Source organism: Rhinolophus hipposideros (genome assembly GCF_964194185.1).
Source record: "Rhinolophus hipposideros genome assembly, chromosome: 12".
Classification (NCBI taxonomy): domain Eukaryota; kingdom Metazoa; phylum Chordata; class Mammalia; order Chiroptera; family Rhinolophidae; genus Rhinolophus; species Rhinolophus hipposideros.
Window position 1 is genome coordinate 19,410,721 of NC_138058.1, and position 25,470 is coordinate 19,436,190.

Genomic DNA, 25,470 nt, shown 5'->3' on the forward strand with positions numbered 1-25,470 from the left:
AAGTTCTATGAAGGTAGACTGTCAGTACACCCTGTCAGTACTTACATTCCCTGGCTTCGGGCCTGTGGTATGTAACTAGGCTGTGCTATGTTTACAGGTACAAACATACACTAGAGTGTCACTCAATGCTCCGTTTGGCCACCAGGTGTCACTATATGATAAGGGATGCTATAAAACCACTGCTTGTTTCTATGTTATTAGCTAGAAAGGATTAAAAGGTAATTGCAATGAATTTCATTGGCGAGTGTGGAAAAGAACATAGAATCAGAAGACAGTCCATTAGAAGAGACGGTGAAGAACTGAGAACAGCTAGGCCCTACTGACCCCCAATTATTGAGTCTATATCCTACCATACTTGAAAATGTATCCGCTTTTTAAAAAAGTGTGTCTAAAAGTTTGTTTGTTGTTTTTTTTTAAGAAGTCAAATGAGCACACTAAGCATGTACTAATGGGAGCTCAATGAAACATAAATAGCTTAAACTAAATTAGAAAAATCCTGCATGTTGTATGTAGACTTTGGATTATGAATATTCAACACATCTATCTGCATAAATTACTAGGTATTTAATAATTATCATACCAGGAAAAAAATCAATGTAAGAAAGTTATGTCATGCTAAAAAACAACAACAAAAAAAAAACAATTCCCACAAAACACTGAATGTTCTATGATTTCATAATTGGAACTATAAAAATGTTTGGTCTGATGAACTAAAGCTTACTGTCCAAAACACTCTTTTGATACATGAAAATAAAAATTGCAGTTCTTAAGGCCTATTGATTCTACTCCCTCAGTACGGTTCAGATCCATCCACTTCTTCCCCAACTCCGACCAACTACTTCAGACATTCAGAACCACTCACCCTAACACGCTCACTGCCCTGTGGCTTTGCCGCATTCAAATTAATTCTCCACCCTACAGCCAAAGCGATCTTTAAAAGCAGAAATCTGACGGGCCTTCACCTGCTTAGACTACCACCAACTTCCTCATGCCCTCAGGTGAAGCCCAGCCTCTTCCTTGTAAGGCTTTCAAGACTCTCCAAGGGCTGCCTCCAGCTCACCTACTGAGCCTGATTTTTCCTCGTCCTGGGCTCCAATCCTGGGATGAATAATTCATTCAGTCTCTACCCACCAGGCCTCCATGAGCAATGATGCTCTTTCAGCCTGAGAAACATTCCCATTCATGTTTCATCTTGTTAATTCCTACTCACACATCACCTCCTCCAGAAATTCTTCTATGGTTTCATCTTCCTTCACCTCACCCACCACAACACACACAGCTCCTTAGCTACACACTATGTATGTAAGTGCATACCACAGCATATATGCAAGCTGTTTACTAAGCATTTCTCCTTTACATGTTGCACACCTGTATTCTTGTATCTCACTTGGTACATCAAGCTCTCAATGAATCATCTTAGCTATCCTGTGGCTAACCTTTACTTCAAGACCTAGAGATGTTATCTCAGTAATTCAAGGTCACACATCCTTAGTTATTTGAAGAACTTGGAATAAGATCCAGACATCCGTATCCAAACCCTGGGCTCTTTCCAAAATCCTATACTACTTTCAATGGCCATTAACTAGAAACCACTTCATAAGAATACAGCAGAGATCATTATTAAAAAGTACTAATGTAGGAAAGAAAAACAGATATAACAACTATACAGATGTTAAGTCTTTGAAAATATTGGCATGCATTCAGACAGACAGAAAATTGTTGTGTTTGCCTGCTCCATCTTTTTAGTACCTGAATTACGAATCTGAAACTGCTTTACCAAATCTAAATGGTCTTGCTTACAGGCCGGAATTTTCATGCACCTGGCCTCTTGGTTGCTAATTGCTTTAGAACACTAGCTACATCTTGCATTTCCCTGATCCGTGTGTTTGCAGTATTGTGACAAGGCTCTCTCCTCCCCTCTATTCACCCTCATTCTAATGTGATATGTAGGAAACTTACAATCTCCATAACCTAATATGGGTGTTCCCAGATGTCTGCAGTCAGAGTGACTTCACAGAATATCAAAGAAGAAGATGAGGCCTGGTGTAAGCCTCTCTAATACATAACTGTGTTGATTTTCATAGCCAAAGGGAAGGTTAGAACTGGAAAGGGACTGACCAATATGCTCCGTGAAAAGTGATTTCTCCAAGGAGGCATTCCTCCCTCCTTGCCGGATATTGTAGAGACCATGGTCAATAAAACCTCTTAAGAATCACTGAGACAGCTGGAACTCAGGTGCAAGACTTAGGGACCACAGCGTCCACAGGAGCATTATCTGGGCCTAGTAACAATAGTAAGGAATAACTATCTCACTATTCAAAAAGCTCTATATGGATGATATTTGGAGTAGGGGGACAACAGAAAAACTCATCTCCTTCAGTGTAGATTTTTGAGGTCATGTATTTGGGCCTCTGACCTAAGGTACCTCTTTAGCCCTCCAGCTCTCCACTGGAGTTATATTCCAACCCCGGTTCCCAAACCCTACTCTGAGGTATCCAGAAAGCTCTTCTCCATATCGCCGGGAACAGGCTAGGTCCTGGGGTGAAATGACTCCTACCACCTGAACTCTTATTGCTTAACTTCATTCTTTGAACTAGAACTCCTAGGATATTTGTGTATGCCTGAGAAGAGCACACAGTGGAATCACCTTCAGCCACTGACCACTGGAGCCTGGAGATATTCCCTCGGGGACAGTTCTCTCATTGCAGTTAACCCAGGTCCCCTACCTTTGTCAGGTAGACATTCTTGCAATCCCCATTGGCCCTGCCATTCCTAATGCTCACATTCAACATTTCCATCCACTGAATACCAGAACAGTAAGAGACAATTAGATCAAGAAAAGAAAACATATTTAAAGAGCAGAAGGAGAAAAAAACGGAAGAAAACCTAAGAAGATAGACTGAGGTTAGACAAAATTAGATAACAATAGAAAGGACAATTTGTGTAAAGTTTGTATGTCATGGTGACATTTCAGCTCAATGTGATTGAGACCAGTCTGTCCTACTTCTAAAGTATATTTATTTAAATCTTGCAAGTTAGAAATGATACAGAGAAGCATAGTAAATACTATTATAAGTGTTCTTCCTTTTCCAAGTTATGAACTAGAAAATAAAAGCACATTATATCCTAAGTGACGGGTCCCTAGAGACTACACTCAGTGGAGGGGCCGGGGTAGGGTTACAGGAAAAGGCTGAAACAGGTAAGAATTAGTCAGCATACAAGAAACGGAAGCAAGGACCAGAATCCACTTCTTAAAAAACTCTTAATTTTTCTTTGTTTTTAAAACATGAAATATGAGAATATAGTAAATATGGTAGTGGAAGATGTTTTTATTTTGAAGTTGTATAAGAGATATACATTTTTCTATAGGCTGAGGGATAGAACAAGTGGAAAAGAGAAACTGAACTGAACGTACAAGAAAGAGAAAATTATTAATCAAGCAAACTCCCAGGGCAAGAGGAAAATGAAGGAAGAAAAGTCACAAACAAAAAGCTTAGCATTAGAGTAATGTAAGGTAATGTTTATTGTCTGATTTAAAATACATTAACTTCAAGAGGAAATAGCTATGGATTAGAAAGACTGGAGCGTGAATGGCATTAATCACCATTTTTCCAAAGTATCTTCATTTACAAAAGAAACTTCAAAAAACAATCTATAGTATACTCTCCTCTCTTTAATTAAAATAAATTCTATAGGAATAACTTTCAATTGTCCTCTCTCACTCTTGCAAGTTTTCTGACAGTCAAAAATTGATATTATTATGTGATTTACCTCTGAACTGTCATTAGATATTTAAAATTCTTTTCAGTCTTCCTTTGTAGTTAGACTAGATAAAATTAACCATCTCAAGCTGCCACATTTTAAACAGAGGCCGATTTTTCCATTGATTAGCAATCATTTTACTTTTTGCTTTTATATCATAAGAGATGCTCCTGACAGTTTCAAGTTGTTAAAATACTGGCATTTTTACTTCATTCTTTTGCTTCATAAATCACTATATCAACATTAGGCTGAATAATAGTGCCAAAAAATAAATACCATAAATACCCAGATAGAAATCAATCCTACAATTTAGACAAATTAATATAAAAATACTATTTTTTACCTTCTTCTTAATCAACTATCAATCTCTCAGCCACTTCTGTATCCTACCTCCCGTAAAACTGGGTTTGACACACTGATGACGATTAATACAAAATATTCTTCAAATTCAACATTGGGGCATGTTAGCTATGCTTACCATGAAAATATATTTTGTATTTTTATGGTTCCTTTCATTTCAGGATCTCAAAGACACTCTACTTTTTAAAATCACCATTACATTGGCAAGCCATTAAACCAAGCCTCAGGAAGGGATATTGCCAGAAAAGTAAATCGCAGGTAGTTTGAGTTGTTTCCCACTCAATGTAATATCAGTTTGTTTAATATCTGAAAATAGCACTTAGGATTCAAGACAGATGCTTGCAAATTCTAAATCAATTCCAAGTCAATATGACTGGGAAATTAAAAAATTAAAAAGTATCTATTATGCAACTGTAGAACAGAAATGTATAATTCTGTTACAAAGTAAAGAGAAATAGAACATTATGAATTTCAAATATTGTGAAGCTCTGTCTAGGTTTTCTGGTATCAGAAATGATAGAAAATCTACACGGTTAATTACCTATGTTGTAATATTCAATAATACTTTACTGGCATTACTACTTTTGAGAAAGTACTGAAATGAATTGCATTTACTAAATAACAATTTTTAGGGAACCATGACAAATGGAATTAGTATCTATGGACTGCGGATTTAGATAACTCCACATGTTGATTTTTGTTAACCTTTGAGAAATAAAAATTTAAACATTAGGTAATGTGTTATGCAATTTACATAGCTTGAGAACCATTATACATCTAATAAAATATCACTCGGTTAATATACTTAGCCAATAGAATATATAATTACATGAGTAAGGTAATATACTTAGTTAATGTAGTAAGTAACAAAAATTACTTGGTTTATATATATGTACTAATATATAAATGAATAAAATATAATTAAGGAATTAGTTAATACATCATGTTTTCTAAAAAACATCTTTGATTATTATACTCATGTGTTAACTTCCCAAAGCCTTATTTGTCCAGCATGAGAAGATATTACTATAGTAAAACAGTTGAGTTTAACATATGTTTACATACTTTGCTAATAGTTTTTTTCCCCCACGTGGCCTTAAGTTTTATTTTATGAATCCATAAAGTAATACTCCACTGAGGCCTCAATTGTTAAATTCACTTTGAGTAAAAGCTCCTTTAAAAACAGTGGTCTGGATACAAAGAGAATGGAAAGCTGGAGTCATTGCTCTCCTGGGCAGTAGGTGGCAGCAGCTGAAGGGCCTGGACTATCCTTCAAGAGAGTTCTGTATGCTGCATTTCTTCTCCTTAGGTTTTATTGTTTACTTTACATTATAAAATAAACTATGATTATAAAAACTCAATTGAGTCAATAGCTGACTAAAGCTACCTATTCATTATTAAAAGCACCATTTCATAAAATAATTTTATATGTGAGATTGTAGTTTTCTATTCTGCTTAACAGATGGGGCTTTTTTGGTCTGATGCACACTTTTAAAATGAATGTATCACTATAAGGCTTTTATATTTTGAATGCATGAACCTGCTAATTGTCACTTTTTTAAAAAAATATGGGCTCATCCATTCTTATTCCAAGACAAGAAAAAATTTAAAAAGACAAAACAACAACAACAACAACAAAAAACAGCTTTATGAAAACTGTCAAGTTTCAAAAGCACTATCGTAGAATTCGTATTGTCCGAATATATAAATATTGACAGGGTCAATAATTTTCCTCCTTGGGATCATGATGCCATTTACTGAAAATTAATATCTGCCCTTCAGTAAAACAATGTAATTTTCTTTCCTAGGTCCTCTACATCTATATCAAGATTATTTCTAACATGCAAAAAGGGAAACAAAATTAAATTAAGTAATGTAAAAAAGCCAAAAAATACGTTTTATTGTCTATTACGTGAACAGGATTTCTTTTCCTATTATTATCATTAATATTATTTGTATTATAGAAATCTAGTGACTTCTGTTTGCTCATTTTAAAATTGATAACCTTACCGAACTCTCTTATGAGTTCCAATGGATTTTTCAGTTGTGTCCTAAAACTTTGTGAACACAATTACATATTAAGACCCAGTTTCTGTGGTAAATGCTTTAAATTTATTATCATACCTAATTCTTACACAAAAAAGCTTACAAAATAGTAATGGTCTAAGTTCAATATGTACAGGGGGTGCTAAAAAATGTATACGTATTTTAAGAAAGAAAAAAACTGTACTAAAATTGTACTACTCAATATATACCAATAACAAAAAATGAATAAATGTCGTGTGTATACATTTTTTTGGCGTCCCCGGTATCTGTTGACTAAAAAAATAAGGGAAAGAGCAGAGACCCTGTGAAAACTGCAAAGAGCTAGCTAAATATAGAGTATTACAAAGTATTTCCTACCTTATGTCGTTTATCTCCATACCTTTACCAATAATTCGTTCCTAATCCACTTTTCTAGCAGCCAGCCAGTCACCCCCTACCAAATGTCATGTCAATGTATCCGAAAACAAGCTCATCATCTTTCTCCACAGCTGTTAAGTAACCCCTTTTTCTCCTATGACTTCCTGCAACATTGTGTTTTATCACTTACAGGGTGATTAGCACACTATACCTCCCTCATCTTCCCTACAGGAAAATATAACCCTTGAAAGCAGACATTGATTATTTATAAATCTTTGCCGCTCTCAGAACACATGTAGACTTTCACTGAACATATTATAGAATGAACTCAACTGAATCTCAGCTTCTCACAGGTGCACCTGTATCCTGACTCAGGAAGGTGAGGGCTATCATCAGAGATGCTGCTGACAAGAGACTCTCTCTCACTTTGACACCCTGAGTATGCACAAGGGTGGTGAGCCATCCTCCCACTGTCTCCCTCATTGGGTCACACCCCCAGAATCAGCAGGTGCAGAATATGGCTCATTCATGGGCCTAGCAGAGGGGTGATGCCAGGAAGACCAGGTTCCCATGTGGGATCAGACAGCAACAGAGTTTGTTTGCTGCTGATTTAAAATGAAGAAATAGAGGACAGTGCTCCACCTAGGCACAACAGAGATGCAATCTATACCTAAGCTGCCCATGACATTTGTCCCTTTAATGATAAAGAGATCATCCGAATGATAAACTGTCCCTAAAACAGCCCTTGGGGTAGGAAAGTTAACAGAGTACAGTATGGGCTTTCTACTTATAGGGGATTAGGGCCTCTTAAACACAGTTATTACTTCCCTGAAAGACAAGTAAACTGGGCTCTGCCAATATGTTGAATTCCTAGTAACAGTGACAAGAGAAAAATTCTAAGATGTCCTATATTACATTACAGCAGGCCTGCGGGTAGAAGGAAGAGACGAGGACTTTTTATCATTGAACAGAGCTAGTGGGCAGAAGTCAACAAAAGACTGCTCACATCCCTGAACGTACACTGAAACTATGAATTAACTTCCAGGAGGCTATTTCAGCCCTTATCGAGAAAGGGACAGCCGACCACCAGACTCTACCACATCCTTAGGCAAAAACTTTCTGGGCTGTTGCCCACAACCAATCCAACAGAGCAAACACTTCTTTACAGACTATGCATCTATCCCAGAACTAACTCCCTTACACCTTTCCCTACTCTCCTTCACTTTCCCCTGCCCCCCCTTTGTCTTTCCCTGCCTTCTCCCCACCCCCACTATCTATAGCCAATGTAAAAATCTTTGAAAACAACTTACATCTTTCTTCCCCAAACTCATTGTATAAAAGAGCCTTGTCAATCCCATAATGGTGACATGTTTGGCTTCTTCATCTAGCGTGCTGTGGTTGGCTTAAGCTATGTGGCCCAGGACTTGGTCTCCTTTCTGGATCGTATAGGGCTCAAAAAATCCTTTCTTTCAGAAAAGCTTTCGGCCTTAATGGTTTTTGTTTAACAACAGAAACATGTTATGTGGTTTATCTTACTACCAAAGTCTCCTAGAGTGTAAGTCAACAGAAACCATGGTGGTGGCCCTTCATCCCCAATACATTTCTTTCAATGAAAGTGTGCAGTCTTCTATGCCCCTCCCCAGGATGCTTACGTCAAATTCATTGAGAGCCGCAGCCAACTCGCCGATGCCCGTGTGGCCTTTGGCTTCGTCAGTGGGCGAGGTAGCTTGAGCAGCATTGGAGATGCCGGCAATGGCCTCCTGGACTTGTTTGAACACATAGTCTCGGTTGGCTCTAGTGGCAGCAACATCTGGGTGGCGGAGAAACGCTTGGGAGGCTGTGTACAGCATTGTGGCATTCTTCTTCAGAGCCCCTCGGGCGGCTGCCATCTCGTCGCGACAGTGAGGGTCCTTCAGCTCCTGTGAATGCAAAACCCAAAACCTGTCACAGCCATGACATTTTCCATAGAAGCGTTTATAGCAGAACTCAGAGCCACAGACCGAAAACCACACTGAATTTTGGAAACCATCTACTCTCCCTTGAGTTGTCTCTAGCTGCCAGGCACATACTGTTCCTTCTGTGCACAATATCTGAGTATCCCTCCTCCACCCCAGCCTTCCACTTGATGTGGCCTAGAACCCACCCTCCACCAAACTCTCTAAACGATGTCCCCTTCTCTCTGCCCTATTCGCTCTTGTAATTAACACACATACTTTATTATATTGACGTATTTAAGCATATGCTTCCCTCCTAGACTTAGATGTACATTGAGCAAAAAATCTGGTCTATCTTGTTCAGTGGATCTTTAGTCACTAACACAGTGTCTGGCTCATAAAAGGCATGCAATAAATAATAAATAAATATGCTGAAAGAATGCAAAAACCAAGCCACCGACAAGGTAAGTGGCTTGCAGGGATCAGAAGAGTGATTAGCAGGTGGAAAACCCAAACTTCAGTCTTCTGATAACTCCAGTTGCCTCCATTTTCATTTACAATTACAAACAGGAAAACAAACTCTTCTGATTTTTGCTTACTGCATCACTGACCGTTCATTACCATTTTCAGAATGCAGTTCATTTGCTTTTAAATTACCTTTAATGACAGCTCAATCATTGAATTTAGGGACTGAAAAATAATAAGTCAAAAGTGATTTGCTTTCCTAGTTTTGGATATCAAAACAATACCACTGGGGGGTCATTTTACTTTCAGCTGTCAAAGATATTGTTAAGAAAATGTTCATATCATTTTTGGAAATGCTAAAGGGAGTGCTGCTCTCTAAGAGCCATGTAGAGTTGCCAGCTGAGTATCTCTGAGAGGATATTTTTCCAGCTTCAAAACATCACTAAACGGTATTTGAACTATGGGGTTCTATTCCTATTTGCTCACTCGGTACACAGTAGATGGATGACATGGCAACAGTGAATTTGTGGGTCAAAATAATTCTGAGACAAGCATATTATATTTGATACCCAGGATTGTCTGTTAAGTACTAACAGTACCATCTATTCTTCCTTGCTTAAATAACAGATTTATGTGAGTCAATACGATTTCTAAGTTGGGCTTATTTATTAGTAGCCCCAAAGATGAACCCAGATAAATAGACTACAAACAGGTGAGAGTATCTTCTATGCCAGTCAAATCTAGGCAGTGTAGGTAGAAGGTTTCTCCCAACCAGTCATGAAGGGCCTTATTAACTTACAGAACACCTGGTCCAGAAATCCTGTATTTCATTACTGTGTTTAGTAAAAAAAAAAAAAAATTAAAAAAAAATCTGAATGTGTGAGACAGGCCAGGTAGAAAATTATCTCCATAAAGATATTTGAGGAAACATTCTTTAAACACATGAATAACAATGAAAATAATATACCGTTGAATTACGAAGAATGAGTTAAGGAAACTACTGAAGCATTCACTTGTTGGACTATTTATGCAGATGTTAAAATTAGTTTCCAGAAAAGTAATAACATGGATAAAGTTTATACAAAATGAAAAAGCAAAACACAATATGCATACATAATAATAGTATGATTGCAAACATGTTAACATATGAATATAAACACTAAAAAGGCAAAATACCAAAATATCACTACCAGTTTTTCTGTGTTAAGGTGTTACGTGTTTTTTACTTTCATTTATATTCTTTTTCTAAATTTTCTTGAAAAAGTCTGAGCTAGCAATTCAGTAAAAACAAAGTATTAATGAAATAAAAATAAATAATATTTATGTGTAGTCTCATGAATATCCTTATGGATATTCATGGATTTCAATATTTGTATATTCCCATGGATTTCATTACCAACTACATGCCAATGACTCATGTTTCCAACCCCAACCCACATCTCTCATCGATTTATATTTCTACACAGTATCTTACAAGTTTCTCAAAATCAATGTATCTAAATATCAAAACTATATTTCTAATTCTACCTGGTTCCTCTGCAGTCTTCCTGGTCTCAGTAAATTCACCACCATCAACCCATGTGCTCAAATCAGAAACTTAGAAGTGAAATGGCTGCTGTCACTCCCTACCCACACACATCCAATTCAACATCAGGTCCTAAAAGTTCTAGTTTCAAAATAAACTTTGACTCCCTATAGTTTTCTCCATTTCCACTGCTACTACACTAATCCAGGCCACCATCATCTCTAACCTATATTACTTCAGCCCTCTCTCTACTATCACTATGAGGTGTGATCAAACAGTACGGTGAATGTTTAAATTAAAAGAAAATTACAGTAAAAGACACATTGCCATGAATACCCCTCAAAGTACCCCCCCTCGCTTCAAACACACTTCACCCATTATTTTTTGCCACTTTCTGAAGCAGTTCTGGAAGTCCTCTTTCATGCGCGTCTTTAGTTGTATGTTGTGGCTGTCTCGATGTCCTGAATCGTTTTTACTTTGGGGAAGAGCCAGAAGTCACACAGTGCCAGATCCAGTAAATAAGGTGGATGGGGACACACCATATTGTTTTTATTTGACAGAAATTACCGTATACCAGAAGCAATGTGTAACATGGAGCCTTTCTGTTGTGATGAAAAAAATACGGTGAATGCTACTGCCGAGTGTCATCCAACGGAAAGGCAGGGATCTTCAATACGGGAAGTGGCACATGGAACCTTAGTAACAGTGTGTGACAAGTTTCAACTTGTTTGGTACAGTCAGTCGGGTGTGAGCTATGGCTGAGGGAAGGTGTGTTTTAAAGTGTGCCGAAAATCATCCTCCATCATGACAATGCTCTGTGTCACACATTGTTTCTGGTATGGCAATTTCTGTCAAATAAAAACATTATGGTGTGTTCTCATCCACCTTATTCACTGGATCTGGCATCATGTGACTTCTGGCTCTTCCCCAAAGTCAAAATGATTCAGGACATTGAGGCAGCCATGACGGCGCAACTAAAGACACTCACGAATGAAGGCTTCCAGAACTGCTTTAGAAAGTGGCAAGAACGACAGGATAAGTGTGTTTGAAGCGAGGGGGAGTATTTTGAGGGGGATTAATGGCAACACGTCTTGTAATGTAATACATATTTTTAAATTTTAACATTCACTGTATTTCTTGATCATACATTGATAATTTCTCCTCTTCCACTCCACTCACTTTTTTGCAACATATAGAACATTCAAATGTAAACTTGAGACATGATACCAAACATTGAATTATTCAAATATTACACACTCACTTACAATGAACTTCAAACACTCTGCAGGTCTCTGAGTGTCTTGGTCCTATTTTTCTTTCCAGCCTCTCCCTGGTTTAACTACTAAAATCCAGATTCAATGTATTCTTTTTTTTGAATGTTTAGAAAGCCTAAACATCCTTTTCCATCTTATATCTGTGATTCAGAGTAATTTCACTCATGCCCACATTAAATTTGCTGTTACCACACAAGAGTCCAGTTGAACAAAGAATTCTGCTAATAACAATACTTAAAAATCATCACAAACTAAAATCATATGTGTGTGCTTGGCACAAGAACACTATAGCTGTTTAGGGCAAGGACTAGATCTTAGTCAAATTTGTACTAGGGGTTATCACTTCAGCCTGGCACAGAATGATCACTCATAAATGTCTATTGATTGGAACTTTCCGTTGGGTCATAGAAAATCTAAAGGAAAAAAAAATCACTAAGAATTGCTCAAAATGTTGAAGAATTCTGGGGGCGGTCAAGAGGATGGGTGAAAAGGACTCTAAATCACTCCTACACATTTGTAAAAAAAAAAAAAAAAAAGAAAGAAAGAAAAAGAACACATTTGGGGGGAACAAAATTCTAATGGTACCTAATGAACGACCAGTTAGCTAAACCTGAGGATGCTATTTCTACATAACAGGGAGGCAGAGAAGATCCCAGGTCACCACCTTCATCAAAGTGATACACACTCACCTATCTCTTCCCCACCCCACCATTTTTCTTTCTCTCTGCCTTTCCTCTAATTTCCTTCATGGTTTCTTCTTCTCATTCATAGAAGTTTTACTCTGCGCATGTTGGGTGTGCGTGTGCATGGTGGTGTCCACAAGGCTAGGAAATAAAAAGTGAAGGCAAAGGGTGGTGGCTTGAGAGTGACCACAGCATCACACCACAGTTTCAGATTTTTGATTTCACTCAGGAGAATTTCCCCAAGTGGACAAAAAGTTAGAATGTGGTGGGACTGGCAGGTGATGCAGGTGGCCTGTGACCTCCTTGGGTAGGTAGGGGCCAGAGGACCCCAGGGCCCATTGTAGTGTCAGAACCGGCCCAAGGAGGAAGTAGACTTTGTGATCCCAGGATCTGGGGGCATCCGCTAATGTGCCGGCCAGCGGAAGCAACCGATCCATTGTGCAGGCCTGCAAAGTGACCAGGTTCCTGAAAGTCACACATTTTCTCCTCTCTGCATTTCCAAAATCTTTCTGACCTGTTGTCTTCTTGCTGCTACATAGTTCAGCTTCACCATCTCTTTGCCAAATTCTTTAAAGCGGTTTGCGAGGTCTTGCTCATTTGTCGCATTCTTGACAGCTTCCAGGGCCTCCTCCACCTGATTTGATACAAAACAAACACACATATTTATAACTAGATAGTATTTACATATGATTAAACTTGGTGGAAATGGCAGCTTGTAAAAGAAAAGAAAAACAACATGATGCATTAACATCTGAATAACGTAAAAGGAAAAAAGTCCCCCTAACAAGCAATTAACCATCAGAATATACATTTGTTCTAGAATCACAGACTAATTTGTATCTGAGAGAGAATAATCGCTGAACTCTTGATACATATAAAATACTACAGTGATTGTATTTTATTGAGTTATGCCTCTGGTAAGAACTATAGACATATAATTTTGAGAAAAGACATAAAGGAAAATACGTTTTTTTAAAAATACGGAATTGAAAAACGAATTCTAAAGATCTTCAGAGGAAGAAACGATTATCAAGGAAAACCTGGAGGAACTCTGGGCTGCTGGAAGATGGAGAGCTTAAGTCTGCAACCGGTTGTCTTGGCAACATCTCTAAATCTGGGACTAAAGGGGTTATCATTGTAAACTGAGTTCACACCTGGCCATCTAATGGAAAGAGGAAATATTGAGCCTCAAGAAGTGAATCTGACATTTTGTGGTCACTGAATGTAACACCAACGGGGGATGAATGGAATGATAGCAAGCATGCCACCCTAATGATTGTGCTCTGCTTCCAAAGTCCTGCAAACGGTCACTGAATTTTTCCAGAGTGGCCCTTGGCATGAATTATGACTTTCACTAAGAATTCCTTTGTAAATGATTTGAAGATTTGAGAGGTATTCAAGTCTCCACTCCTCCAGAATGCTCTTAACTTGAACATGCTGTGAAGATTTCCACGATTGATAAACCTTTAAGGTTATAATACCTGCAGACTCAATTAAAAGTAAAACTAAAATTAAAATATTGTGGTGAAGAAATCCACTAAGTCATTGCCAGTCCGATAGCATCTTTGTAGAAATAATTTTATCAGCCGAAGTTGCCAAGAACACAACCCTGAGTGAATAAGGTATAAGGCAGATGTGTTTACAAAATCACAAGCAGTTAGTTACGAAGGGAGCCTGGCAGAAAGGATGAAACTAGTACAGGCTTCGGAGAGAGGCAGTAGGAAAAGAGAGAATACACGGGCCCCCTGCAGAATTCCAATTGGCTCTTGTAACTTGGACCAAATCAAAGGACAACATATAGACGGTTGATTGACAATTCGGAAATACAAATGACCACAAAAATGGCTGGGCAAAGCCGTAGATTATCCCAGTTATGAGTTAGAGAGATACACATTTACTTACTGACACAATCATAAAGGTGGCCAATCCAACTTCCTTATCAAATTTCACTGAATGAAGGAAGAGGATAGAGTATATAAGCCAGTCATAAAGGAGATCATCAAACCTTTTACTCCATAGATATGGTAATATCATTCAACTTACTAAATAGGCTAACTCATTTTATTAAGGAAAGAGTTGTAGCAAGGAAAGTTATTTCGAATGATAGTAATCTGGATTCCACATAAAATTAAGTTTCCATTCTCATCTTCTGTGGACATTCTGCATCTTTTTTTCTTCCTAATTGTAAAAATATGAAATGATGACTTAACTCCCCAATGTCAGTCTTTTCCAATTCCTACCCAGGCTCAATAATACCCAAGGAAGAAGTATAGCTGAAAAGGGGACTGTTGTGTATTAGCATGGGTTTTAGGTACTGAAACCAAATTTCATTTTATGGTATGGAATGGCCCATTTAAAGCATTTTCGTAATTCAATGAGAATTCCTATCTCAAATCTTTAAAAACGGACCAATGTCGTTTCACTTTCTAATAGGTTTATAATCATCTTAACATGGCTATCAACAGCATCACTGAGAGAATAGCCTGAGCAGTTAATTTGCTCCTGATGCTTATTTGAGTTGTACGTCTTTTATCAGGACATCAAAAATCGGTTCTAGGGAAGAGGAAAATAATTTATCTCAGAGAGAGCTAAATCTCGGATGTGTGTGTTTGTGTGTATGTATGTGTGCGTGTGTATAAATAAACAAACAAACAAACAAACAGGCTTCTTACTGGTTGTTAACCAGACCAATTTGGAGTATTTATTTTGGTGTGTTACACATAACTTATTTTCTCATTTGTTTTTTCTGAAGAATCTAGTTTGAATGTGTTTCTAATTTGGTGAAGTTCTTTTGAAAAGAAACACCAATGATGGTGTCTGTCTGTGTAAATGTAGATACAGTCATACTCAGAGTTTTAATCTAAAAGGATCTGAGAGGTCACCTAATAGACAGTTCTCATATAGAAAAATGTTTCGGACTCCTTCCAAGGTCCCACACAAATGGAGGATTTGGGACCAAAATCTGGATTATGGATAGACACATTGCTATTATTAGACAGACTGATGATACAGTGACAGAGAATTGACCGAATGTTGAAGGGACAAGGAGAAGGGGGGAAAAAAGGAGGACAGTCTCTAAGCACTTTTGAGAAATCAAAATTAATATAATAATCGGGTTTTTATTTTTGTACACAGCTAATGATCTTTTGTTCTTTCTGGGTATCTGGGGAAAGAAAATTGACTCCCATAAGCCGAATAACACCTTAAAAGGCAGTTCTGATACAGAAGAGGTGCCAGGGACATTTTTTTCCAAAAAGGGCCAGACCGTGAGGGATATAGGTCTGTATGTGTGGGGACGGCTACGGGGTCTGTTTGAAACCCAGCTTTGTCAGATGTTAGTTCTGTGACCCAGGGCAAGCCACTTAACCTTTCTGACCCTCGGGGTCTTCATTAATAAAATGAAGGTAATAGTGTCTACACACTACACAAGGTTGTTCTAAGAATTATAGGAGATAAGAAATGAAGAAACAATAGTATATAAATGGAAAACATGAAATAAGATAGCCAACTTGGTCCAAATATGAAATAAATATATTTATTTATTTTAATGAAAAACTGTTCTTGAGCTCAGCTTTTCTTTCATTCACCAGCCGGCAGAATTTCAGTCGTCTCTTAATCTGACTCCTTGCTTGGGCTTGCTTCTGTTCTAATTCCTTCTCCACACTGCTACCGTGTTTCCCCCAAAATAAGACTTAACCGGAAAATAAGCCCTAACATGATTTTTCAGGATGACATCCCCTGAACATAAGCCCTAATTAGTATAATTAGGGCTTATTTAATTAATATCTTTTGGAGCAAAAATTAATATGAGACCCATTCTTATTTTAAGGGAAACACGGTACCAATGCTCTAAATTAGAAGACCAACCTTCAGATGGGGCATTTAATAAAAGATTCAACAATATATCATCCACATGAGACAATTTAAACAATAAGATATAAAATGTGGAAAATGAAAGAATGATACTGTCTACCCTCATAAATTTGAAAACCTATACAAAATTGGTAAATTCTAAAAATATGTAAAATATCAATATGACACAAAGAGAAACAGAGAATGTGAACTGACCAAAGAATGTTACAGAAATGGAAGTGATAGCCAAAGACTTCCTCTCTACCCTTTTCCCAAATTAGCCAGGCATATTGTATATTAAAAAAAAAGTAAAATAAATGTAAAATAGCAAATACTTAGCAGAGTGCCTGGCAAGAATTAGGACCTCCTTAAATGGAGCTACTGACCTGCTGCATAATATCTACCCGAGGGGAAATTTTTCCTAAATAACTTTAAGAAGGAAGGCTCCGTCTTATTTTTGCAAAGTCTGCAGATGCCAGGGGACTTGGGAGGAGTGGAAGGGGTGCTGAGGAGAGGATACGGTCATCAGACTGCTGGTGATGGCACCAAGGAGGGCGGTATTAATGGAGGAGGTGATCTCACAAGGGGCAGGTCTGGGAGACGCTACGTCCTGGATTGGAAAATTGTGTCTAATAAGCTGAAAAAGAGAGCCCTTCGAGGCAGCTGTCATAGTCTCCATCATTATGAATGCTCTTGAGATCTTGGACATTACAGAGTTGTTCTCCTCTCACAGCCAGGCAGGGCTCATGAACACCAAAGTGGGAACCCTTGGCTCAACCAGGTTTTCTCTCCTAAATACCGAAAAGCCTGTGCATAGGTACAGCTGAAAAGACTGAAACTTCTAGGAAAGATATTACATTTTCTCCCTAGAGGATTTAGATATTATTTTTAGAACTTTGCCCTTAAACGCATTTTTAAAATTTGAGTCTTCTCACAGAACTTCTTCAAAATAGTCCCCACCCCCCTCCCTGAAGCAAGACTGCCTGCCACCGTTATTTAGTGCACAGCTGTGTCAAACTGAGACAAACTTTAAATCAGCCTCCGATTTTCCTGATTGAAATTGCACTTATTTACTTAGTAAGTCAATAAAAATGTAGCCTGAGAATTCATTTATTCATTAAGCACTTACTAAGCACCTAGTAGGGGTGAGGCAGGCATAGGGGATGAGGGTCATACTAGAGTCTCATCCTGTCCCTCCTGGGCAGTGAGATCTGGTTCTGCTATCCACATGCCCTGCCCAAACCAGTGCTGTATCAGCGCTGCAATGATCATCATTTCTGTTTGTACAGACTGACGTCATTCCAGAGTCCTACTATTCATGTCCAGTCGGATGAATTTTAAGTGACATTGGGATGAAATGATTTAATAAGTCATATGGAACTCCATGGTTAGAATCTGGGCTTATAGTTAAATTAAAAAAATACATCATTCTGGAAGTAGAAGTTGATGAATGAATGAATATCAGATTCTACATTTACCTAGGCTACTTGTTTAGCCAGGTAATCTGGTTTGACCATGATTGCCTCAACATTGTCATATTTTATCTTTCTGCCTCCTAAAGATAACAGGCTTTCTTGATTAAATTTTGTTCCCTAGTTAACAGTGAGGAAAACGATTTTATTAGAAAGCAAGAAAGATTAAATGCTAGCGTCATTTACTCTTAAAGTGCCATGTTTTATAAATGTAATAGAGCTTAATACCGGGGGTGCCAAAAAAAAAGTATACACGTGACTTGTATTCATCTTTTTTTATAGGTATATATTGAGTATTACAACTTTAATAGTTTTTTCCTTACCTAAAATGTGTATACATTTTTCTGAGGAGGGGGCACCCTCTGTATATTTCCAAACATAGTCTCAGCTTGTGCCAAAAAAAGACACTACCCAGTGTCACTGGGTATTTTCATGTGTCAGACATTGTTCTAAGCAGTTTACATATGTCTAACTTAGTCCCGAAAAACAGCTCTCTGAAATTAGTATATTTTTTTTAATTGCTCTTTCACAGATGGGAAACTGAGGTCAGAGAAGCGACACCACCTGCGTGAGAGGTCTCACAGCGAATGAATGCAGAAGCCTGGCTTTGAACCCAGGTAGTCTGTTCCAGTATTCACACTTTTAACTCCTGGCATCTGCTGCACTGGTTTCCAGAAAGGCTGAGTTTGGGTTTGGATTGTACTGATCAGCTGATTATGAAGACTCCTAAGAGCCTTGCCCCATCGGACCCTCCAGGTTCTTGTCATCCTACCTCTTTAATAGCTCTGACATCCACCACCTTTTCACAATACACACTGCCACTGTCTCTACTCAGCTTTTTTTTTCATTCACTGGCCTGGATATTTTCAGTCACCTCTTAATTGGTCCCCTCACTTGGGCTCACTCCCGTTCTAACTACTTCTCCACACTGCTACCAAAATTATTTATCTAAATCATGAATGTAATTCTAATGCTTAGAATTACTCAGCAACTCCCCACAACCCACACACACAGTCTAAACTAAATGGAAGAGTCCAAACTGATTGTCACATTATCTAAGACACTCCACAACGTGTATCTCTTTGTCCCACTCTGTCACCACCTCTCTCCACCTGACCTGCTATGCTCCAACAATATAGAATCAACGGTATTATTGTGAACACCCCAAGTCTCCTGTGTGGCTCTCACACCTTTGTTCTTTCCTTTGTTTGTGAAGCTCTCTGAGTAGATGAAGTCTTTTGCATGTCCTGAATCCATCCCCCTTCTTATGGCAAGAGCACCACATTATTGAGCAGTAAACCACTCTTTCTCTGGGCCAGTTATCAAATTCAAGTTCATGCTTACTGCCTGCTCTGTGAAAACATGGCCTGGCCCTTTCAATACGATCTCTTTCCCAGTAGGCCTGATGATAAGCTTTGTCAGTAGAGCGTGCTGGACAGGCAACAAAAGAAAAAAAGGGTTTGGTTTCCTGATTCTGGTGTGCTCCCTCGGCCAGGAGCTTTTCCAACAGCAGATGGCCAGCAGCCCCCCTCAGCATGGTCCCATGGGTGTCTGGAGTGAAATGCGTCCAGGGAGGCACCTCCCTAGGAGCAGTTTTCCTTGACACCCTAATGGGCAGATTTCCAGCCAGTTCCATTCACTGGTGTGGCACCTCGGTGACTTCTCTGTCATCCAATGACCCGGGGGACATCTGCATTTCAGCTCTGGTTAGGGGAGGGGTGGGGGTTTTCCCATAGAGCTCCATCTCAGTCCCGGGGTGGCAGCTGCTTCTTACAGCTACTAGCCCGACATTCTTAGAGGTCACTTTACTTGTTATTAGCCAACCCCTTGTTACTCTGATTTGCTGTGAGAGCTAATAATTCTTTGCATTTAACTTTCCCTATTCAAATGGCTGTGCAGTTTCCCTCTTATTACTGGACAGAATGATATATCCCCCCCGCTCTTTGGATGGGGCCAACCTTTTTCTAATCATGCTCAACTCTTAGGCCCCAGCTAACTATTTTCAACATAACATGCCCCTAGACTAAAGAGAGCCTATAACCACAGCCTATTTAATCTGGTCAAAACAATTGGTTCGAGGAAATGTAAATCTCTTTCAGGTCAGTGAGACCCAATCCTGAGATCTCCCGCTCCCGGCCACATCACCCTTTTTCATATTCTCCTCAACTGATCAACAATAGATTTTAGTTGAATCAGTTCCATTTTTGGCTAGGGGGATGGTTGGTGAGGGACAGGAGTAAGGCTGACCAAATTACGAATTCAGCACATCCCATTCCCCCTCTAAATAACTAACTCAGAGATATGCACTTGATTCACAGGCCAATAGGATTAGCAGGACTGTGGAACGTTTATTTCAGCTATCAGGGAAGAGAATTTCCTCTTTCTTGCTATCTTTAGTCTAGGGGCATGTTATGTTGAAAATAGTTAGCAACTATTTTGAGACTACAAGAAAAGGGCCCACAGAGAAGAGTGTCCTCACTGAAGAAAAGGATATAGAAACCTAAGCCCTGTCACATTTTGTGCCTTGATCAAGCCTTGCCTGAAAGTTCTGGCTTTTAGTTTGATGAACCAATATATTCCCTTTTTAAAAGACCAGGTTGAGTGAGGTTTCTGTAATTTAAAATGGGAAACATCCTAATTATTATGTTTTCCTTCTAGGTGGGACCATATCAATATGCACATTTTCTCAACATGAATTGCATGCCTTCTTAATGTCTTCCCCACTAGCCTATAAAGTTTGGAAGGCAGGATCTACATCTTAGTTATCTTTAAAGTTATATATGCTGGCACAGGGTTTTACATATAGCAGCCATCCAGTAAGTATTTCTTCAAATGATAACTGAATAAATAATATATTCTGAGCAAGTCAGATGTATGGAATTAATGCCATGACAGCCCTGACAGAATGCTAATACCTGGGCACTAATTTTTACCTCCATAATCAAAGACAAGGATAATTTACACCAATCGACTGCTGTTATTCAAACACAAGAGCCATATGAGCTGCAGGACCAAATGGTAACTATTGAGAAATAAGTTACTCAGGGTGCACAAGACTATTTGATGCTGATATCACAAAAAGCACAGGTACTATTAAAGTCACCCTGTCTCATCAATGCCCCCAAACAATGAGATAGCAGAATTCGATTTAGCCCCTGGTAGCACCTAAGAAAATCTGCCTTTCCTGAGAAGTTGACTAAGGTTTCTATTTTGTTTTTTATTAAGTTTTCTACTAAGTTTTCTACTTTGTTCATCCACTTTTTCGAGAGAAATTCTGAGATAATCCAGAACATTATTATTCCAGGACCTAGCCTGAGGAGAGAAAAAAGGTGATTGTTTTCTCTGACACACACATGTCTGGATATATATATATGTGTAATTCCATCACCAACGCTAAAAGCTGACAATATCACCTGATTACATTAATTCAGAGCTGAGGAAAAATAAATATCCATCTTCATGATCACTGATTGAAATGAAGGATTCCTTTAAAAGTCTGAAGCGCCACATGTCAACCTAACACACAATGGCAGCTGATTGCAGGAGACACCAGGTGTCGGCTAGGGAATCAATCACCAGCAACTTCAACAATAAGCGTTATTATAATTCAGTATTTTTTAAAGATGTCTGATGTGCAAAAGAGTACTTAAGCTTTGCTCAGGAACATCAAATGCTCACTTTGGTGGTAATTTGGCTTTGAACTATGTAACTCACTATTCTATTACTAGCCTCCTGAATTTGAAACAAGTACAGTAGCAAAAACCATTTGCGGTCATGTGAACCCTTAATATGATGTAATCAAAAAAGGGTTCCATGCTAAAGCACACACAAATACAAGCATAAGAGAACTGACATATCTGTATGATATCTGAAAAGATGGACTCTTTAACAGCCATATAAACTGAAGTTTCCCAATATAATTGTAAGGTAGCTGAAGGCAGAGACCATGCCCAAATCATCATACCTCTGTGGAGCTCCCAACTCTACACTCATTTTTAGAGGGTGAACAATATTTGCTCACAGTTACTCAATTTGCCAACAAATGCCTGTCTGGTTGCAGGGCAGAGAATGAGAAGGCGTGAGGTATTTTAGGAGACTAAATTGACTGTCTTTCATCTACTCAGTGAATTGTTGCTGGAAAAACATGAATATAAGCTTCTGATAAGAAGGCAATTCCTTCTGCATTCCTAGAAGTTAATCAGAAGTGAGAAATACCACTGTTTGGAAAGACCAACAATAAAAAATGTGGCATATGGCCTCAAAGATTAAAAAGAAAAATATAATGCACAATGCTTAAAAGTAAAATAGCCATGTAGTGGTTACCACAGCTGGAAGCCATAGGACTCACTAGAGGGGCTACTCAAGCTTCTGAATGAACAGCCAATCAAGTCACAAATATTGTACTATTAGAAAGCTTTTGTCACTCTTTTTTCTCATCTGTGGTTTAGCACTCATATGGTAAAGATTTATATATATATATATATATATATATATATATATATATATATATATCTGTAAAAGCCATGACAAAGGTACAGATGATCATTGTAACCTGCTCCATCAAAACACAGAAAAACATTTTCTTCATCCTGAGTTACCAAATAAATAGATGCTGACAGACAACTTATTAATGAGAGGATGTGCGTCTATGGAAAAGAACAAAACCGCTACTAAGGAGAATTATATACCATGTTCGTTTGCATTGAATTGTTGCATTTTTGGGGGGTCTGGGTGGGGGCAATAGCCCCGTATTATGAAACCCGGACTGACCAGGACCTAAATGTGTGCCGCGGACCACAACCTGAGTGATTCAGTGACGGCAATAAAAATTGTAATTCCTCACTTACCCCACAAGATAGCAACATTCCACCACTGCTGTTCACCACGGAGGCTACTCCAAGTACGACAAATGTCTTATTTAGTCTACAATCGTTTTTAATTTTACTACTGACAGTCTGACAGGACTTAATATTGCTGGGTTGACCTTTCCATGATTTTGTGCTAAATCCTTTTTTTTTTTTTTAACCTTCCTTTAATCTACTGTGTTGGGGAGAGGATACAATTGACTCCACATTATGACAGGCTGCAGTGGTATTATCAGCCGACAGCAATGAGCAAAACAGGTAGGTGGAAAGGCAGGATTACAGGCAGCAACTAGCACCATGCATCACATTACAGGCCCAGATTTCACCAGCACCTTTCACGTGTGGGCAGCTAGGGAGAAGGTTTAGCGTGTCATCACTCCAAACAACGGCTGAACAGGGCATTCCACAGCACAGAAAGAATTACATATGAGATGTAAAGTTAATTTCTTTAGGTCCAGTCCTATTCTCCACCTGGTAAAGGAAGATTGTCCATGTTGATAAAGACCTTTCTTAAAATGGTGCCTTTGGAGACTAATTAGGCTATAAGGGAAAGGTACAATGTTTTCTCCAACACACTTGAGAATAAAGTTATCAGTTGCCTAAAAGATAAATGTAACACAGGAGGACCGGAGGAATGACAGGCAGCACTACGGTCTACAAGAGGGCCTGTGGCTCTTACCACAGCAACATGGCTGCCATTTACCCAGCACTTACTTCGTGCTAGACTCTGATAAACGCTTCATAGGAAGTCCCCTATTCAAACCTACCCACGACTCTGAGGGCAGTACTGTCATTAGACCATATTAACAGAGGAAGTGTCTGAGATATAAGGAGGTAGGTTACAACAGGGCTGGTAAGTGGACATCAAACTAATATGGTCTTACTCCAATAGCCAAATGGTCAATCACAATATCAATATCCTCTGAAATAACCTCTTCTCACACTGCTGACTTCATCCTATTTGCAAGACCCTTTCCTGACTTTGGAGGCCCTAATCTCTGAGAAAAACTCCCAAACAGGTCTGCTATGTGGCCCTTGGCTGCTCAGGCACCTGTAATTGAAACTATGAAGTGATTTGTGGTTTATAACTATGGCACTCAGTCTGGAAATGTTGGAAGTTAAGGGTTTTCATAATATTGCAAAATTAACACATAACTTGGAAATCTTGGCCACTTTACTGGAGCAAAGTCAGACGAAAGATCTGGCCCCAAATTTTTTGACAAAAAACACTTGTGTTTATTGAAATTTCTTTGGAAATTATTGAACAAATGTGAGTTGGAAGGTGAGAGGAGAGCAGGCTCTCACTGTTCATTTCCCATCTCACCTGCCCACTCATTGTTCATTTCACTGACAAAGAGAAAATCTTGCCTTGATGGTTGAATAATAGCAAAAGTGATGTGCCAGGAATGGCCAGAGCTGGGGAACTAAGTCTGTAATAGGTTGGTTCGCCCAAAAGGAAAGTGTGGGGTCAATATCCCATCATCTAAGGACTTGAGATCAGTCCAGGGTTGGTGCCAACTGTCCAGGAATAAGATCCACTGAGAGCACTGAATAGAGACTCTCTAGGCAGAAACCATATTCATAAGCAATTAAGTAATCACTGTAGTTCAAACGATTGACCCATCATGGTTGCAACTAGATACCAAATTTGCAACTAGGAAAACTGAGAAGGGCCTAAATATTAAGGACTGGGAAGGTTGCCTTGGCCCCTGGTCCAGTAAAACTTGTGAACAGGGTAGGTCTCCACTTCCATTAGGAAACCAGAGATAAAAGGAATCAAGGAACCATGACAAGCAAGGCACATATAATGGAGTTTTATGGGTGTGGCACCTACGTCCCCTGAGACCCAATCCAGGTATAACAGATGACAGATGTAGTGCGACAAGACTGATACTAGCCATGGGGCTCATTTTTATTTCCAGATTAAAATGGGCTCAAAGTCCATATATCTAAAAAAGGGCAATGCTGGGGAAGGTAGCAAACTATATTCAACACGCAATCCATATTAAGTTGGGCACAGGTGACCGTTTGGCCCAATAACCAGTGGAGCTGGCCTAGTCTGAACGACCACGTGGACCAGCACTTCTCTGGATCTCAAGACAAGGCCAGGGCAGGTGTGCCCGGCTCAGTCTCTGCTGCCTAAAAGAATGCAGCTGTGTATGTCAGGGAGTAAAGGGGAAGTCCAAACTCTGTGTTTTGAAAGATTCCAGTGGATCTCTTATAACTTTTTGAATACATTATTGATGATAATTTTCATATTAGGAGTTGTTAGGGTGACACGGGTGAGTGCCCAAGTGACCTGGTGAGCCGTAGTGTCTTGAGTGCAGTCTAGTGCCATGATACACATAATCAGTGTCGCCACCCACATAAAGTTTTGGTAAGTTCTGCATACGTACAATTTTCAGATGAGACAAAAGTCTCATGACGTCCGCCATGTCGGCCAGTATGAGCAGGCGCGTCACAGCCGAGAGCAAAGCCCGGGCCGCCCGCACCATGGTGCCACGCTTCACCGACGAGCACGGGTCATCTGCAAACTCCGAGGAGGCAATGCGCATGGTCTCGCCTGGAAGACAAACACCGCAAGGCGTGTGAGTAGACAGGACACTCAGAGGCCAGCAGCCCTAACCACCAGTGCGTGGGTGATTTTGCTCTTAAGGCAAAAGGGCCATGACCAGGTAGTACTTCTGCCACCTCCAACGCAACAGAACCTTTCAAGTTAAATGCTTCAGCAGTGCACGTGGACAGGTGCTGTGGGGAACACGTTTCACATTCAGTGTAGAATTGTGCTTTTAGCATCAATAAGGGGTATATTTAATTCAATTTGTCTAACAGTGGAGATGGGCTTGCCCTTACCGGAATCATTCTCACTCTCCAT

General features: G+C 39.1%; 1 protein-coding gene across 4 annotated transcripts in view; it reads right to left on the reverse strand.

The window, feature by feature from the left end:
• Positions 1-25,470, reverse strand: part of CTNNA2 (catenin alpha 2) — a 1,066,300-nt gene that overhangs the window by 726,489 nt on the left and 314,341 nt on the right. For all 4 annotated transcript variants that reach the window (XM_081068568.1, XM_081068571.1, XM_081068569.1 and 1 more), the window contains 3 exons: positions 24,992-25,158; positions 12,921-13,040; positions 8,178-8,444 (listed from right to left, as the gene is read on the reverse strand). In XM_081068568.1, coding sequence (XP_080924694.1) covers positions 8,178-8,444; positions 12,921-13,040; positions 24,992-25,158 — 554 coding nt within the window. The remainder of the gene's footprint in view (positions 1-8,177; positions 8,445-12,920; positions 13,041-24,991; positions 25,159-25,470) is intronic.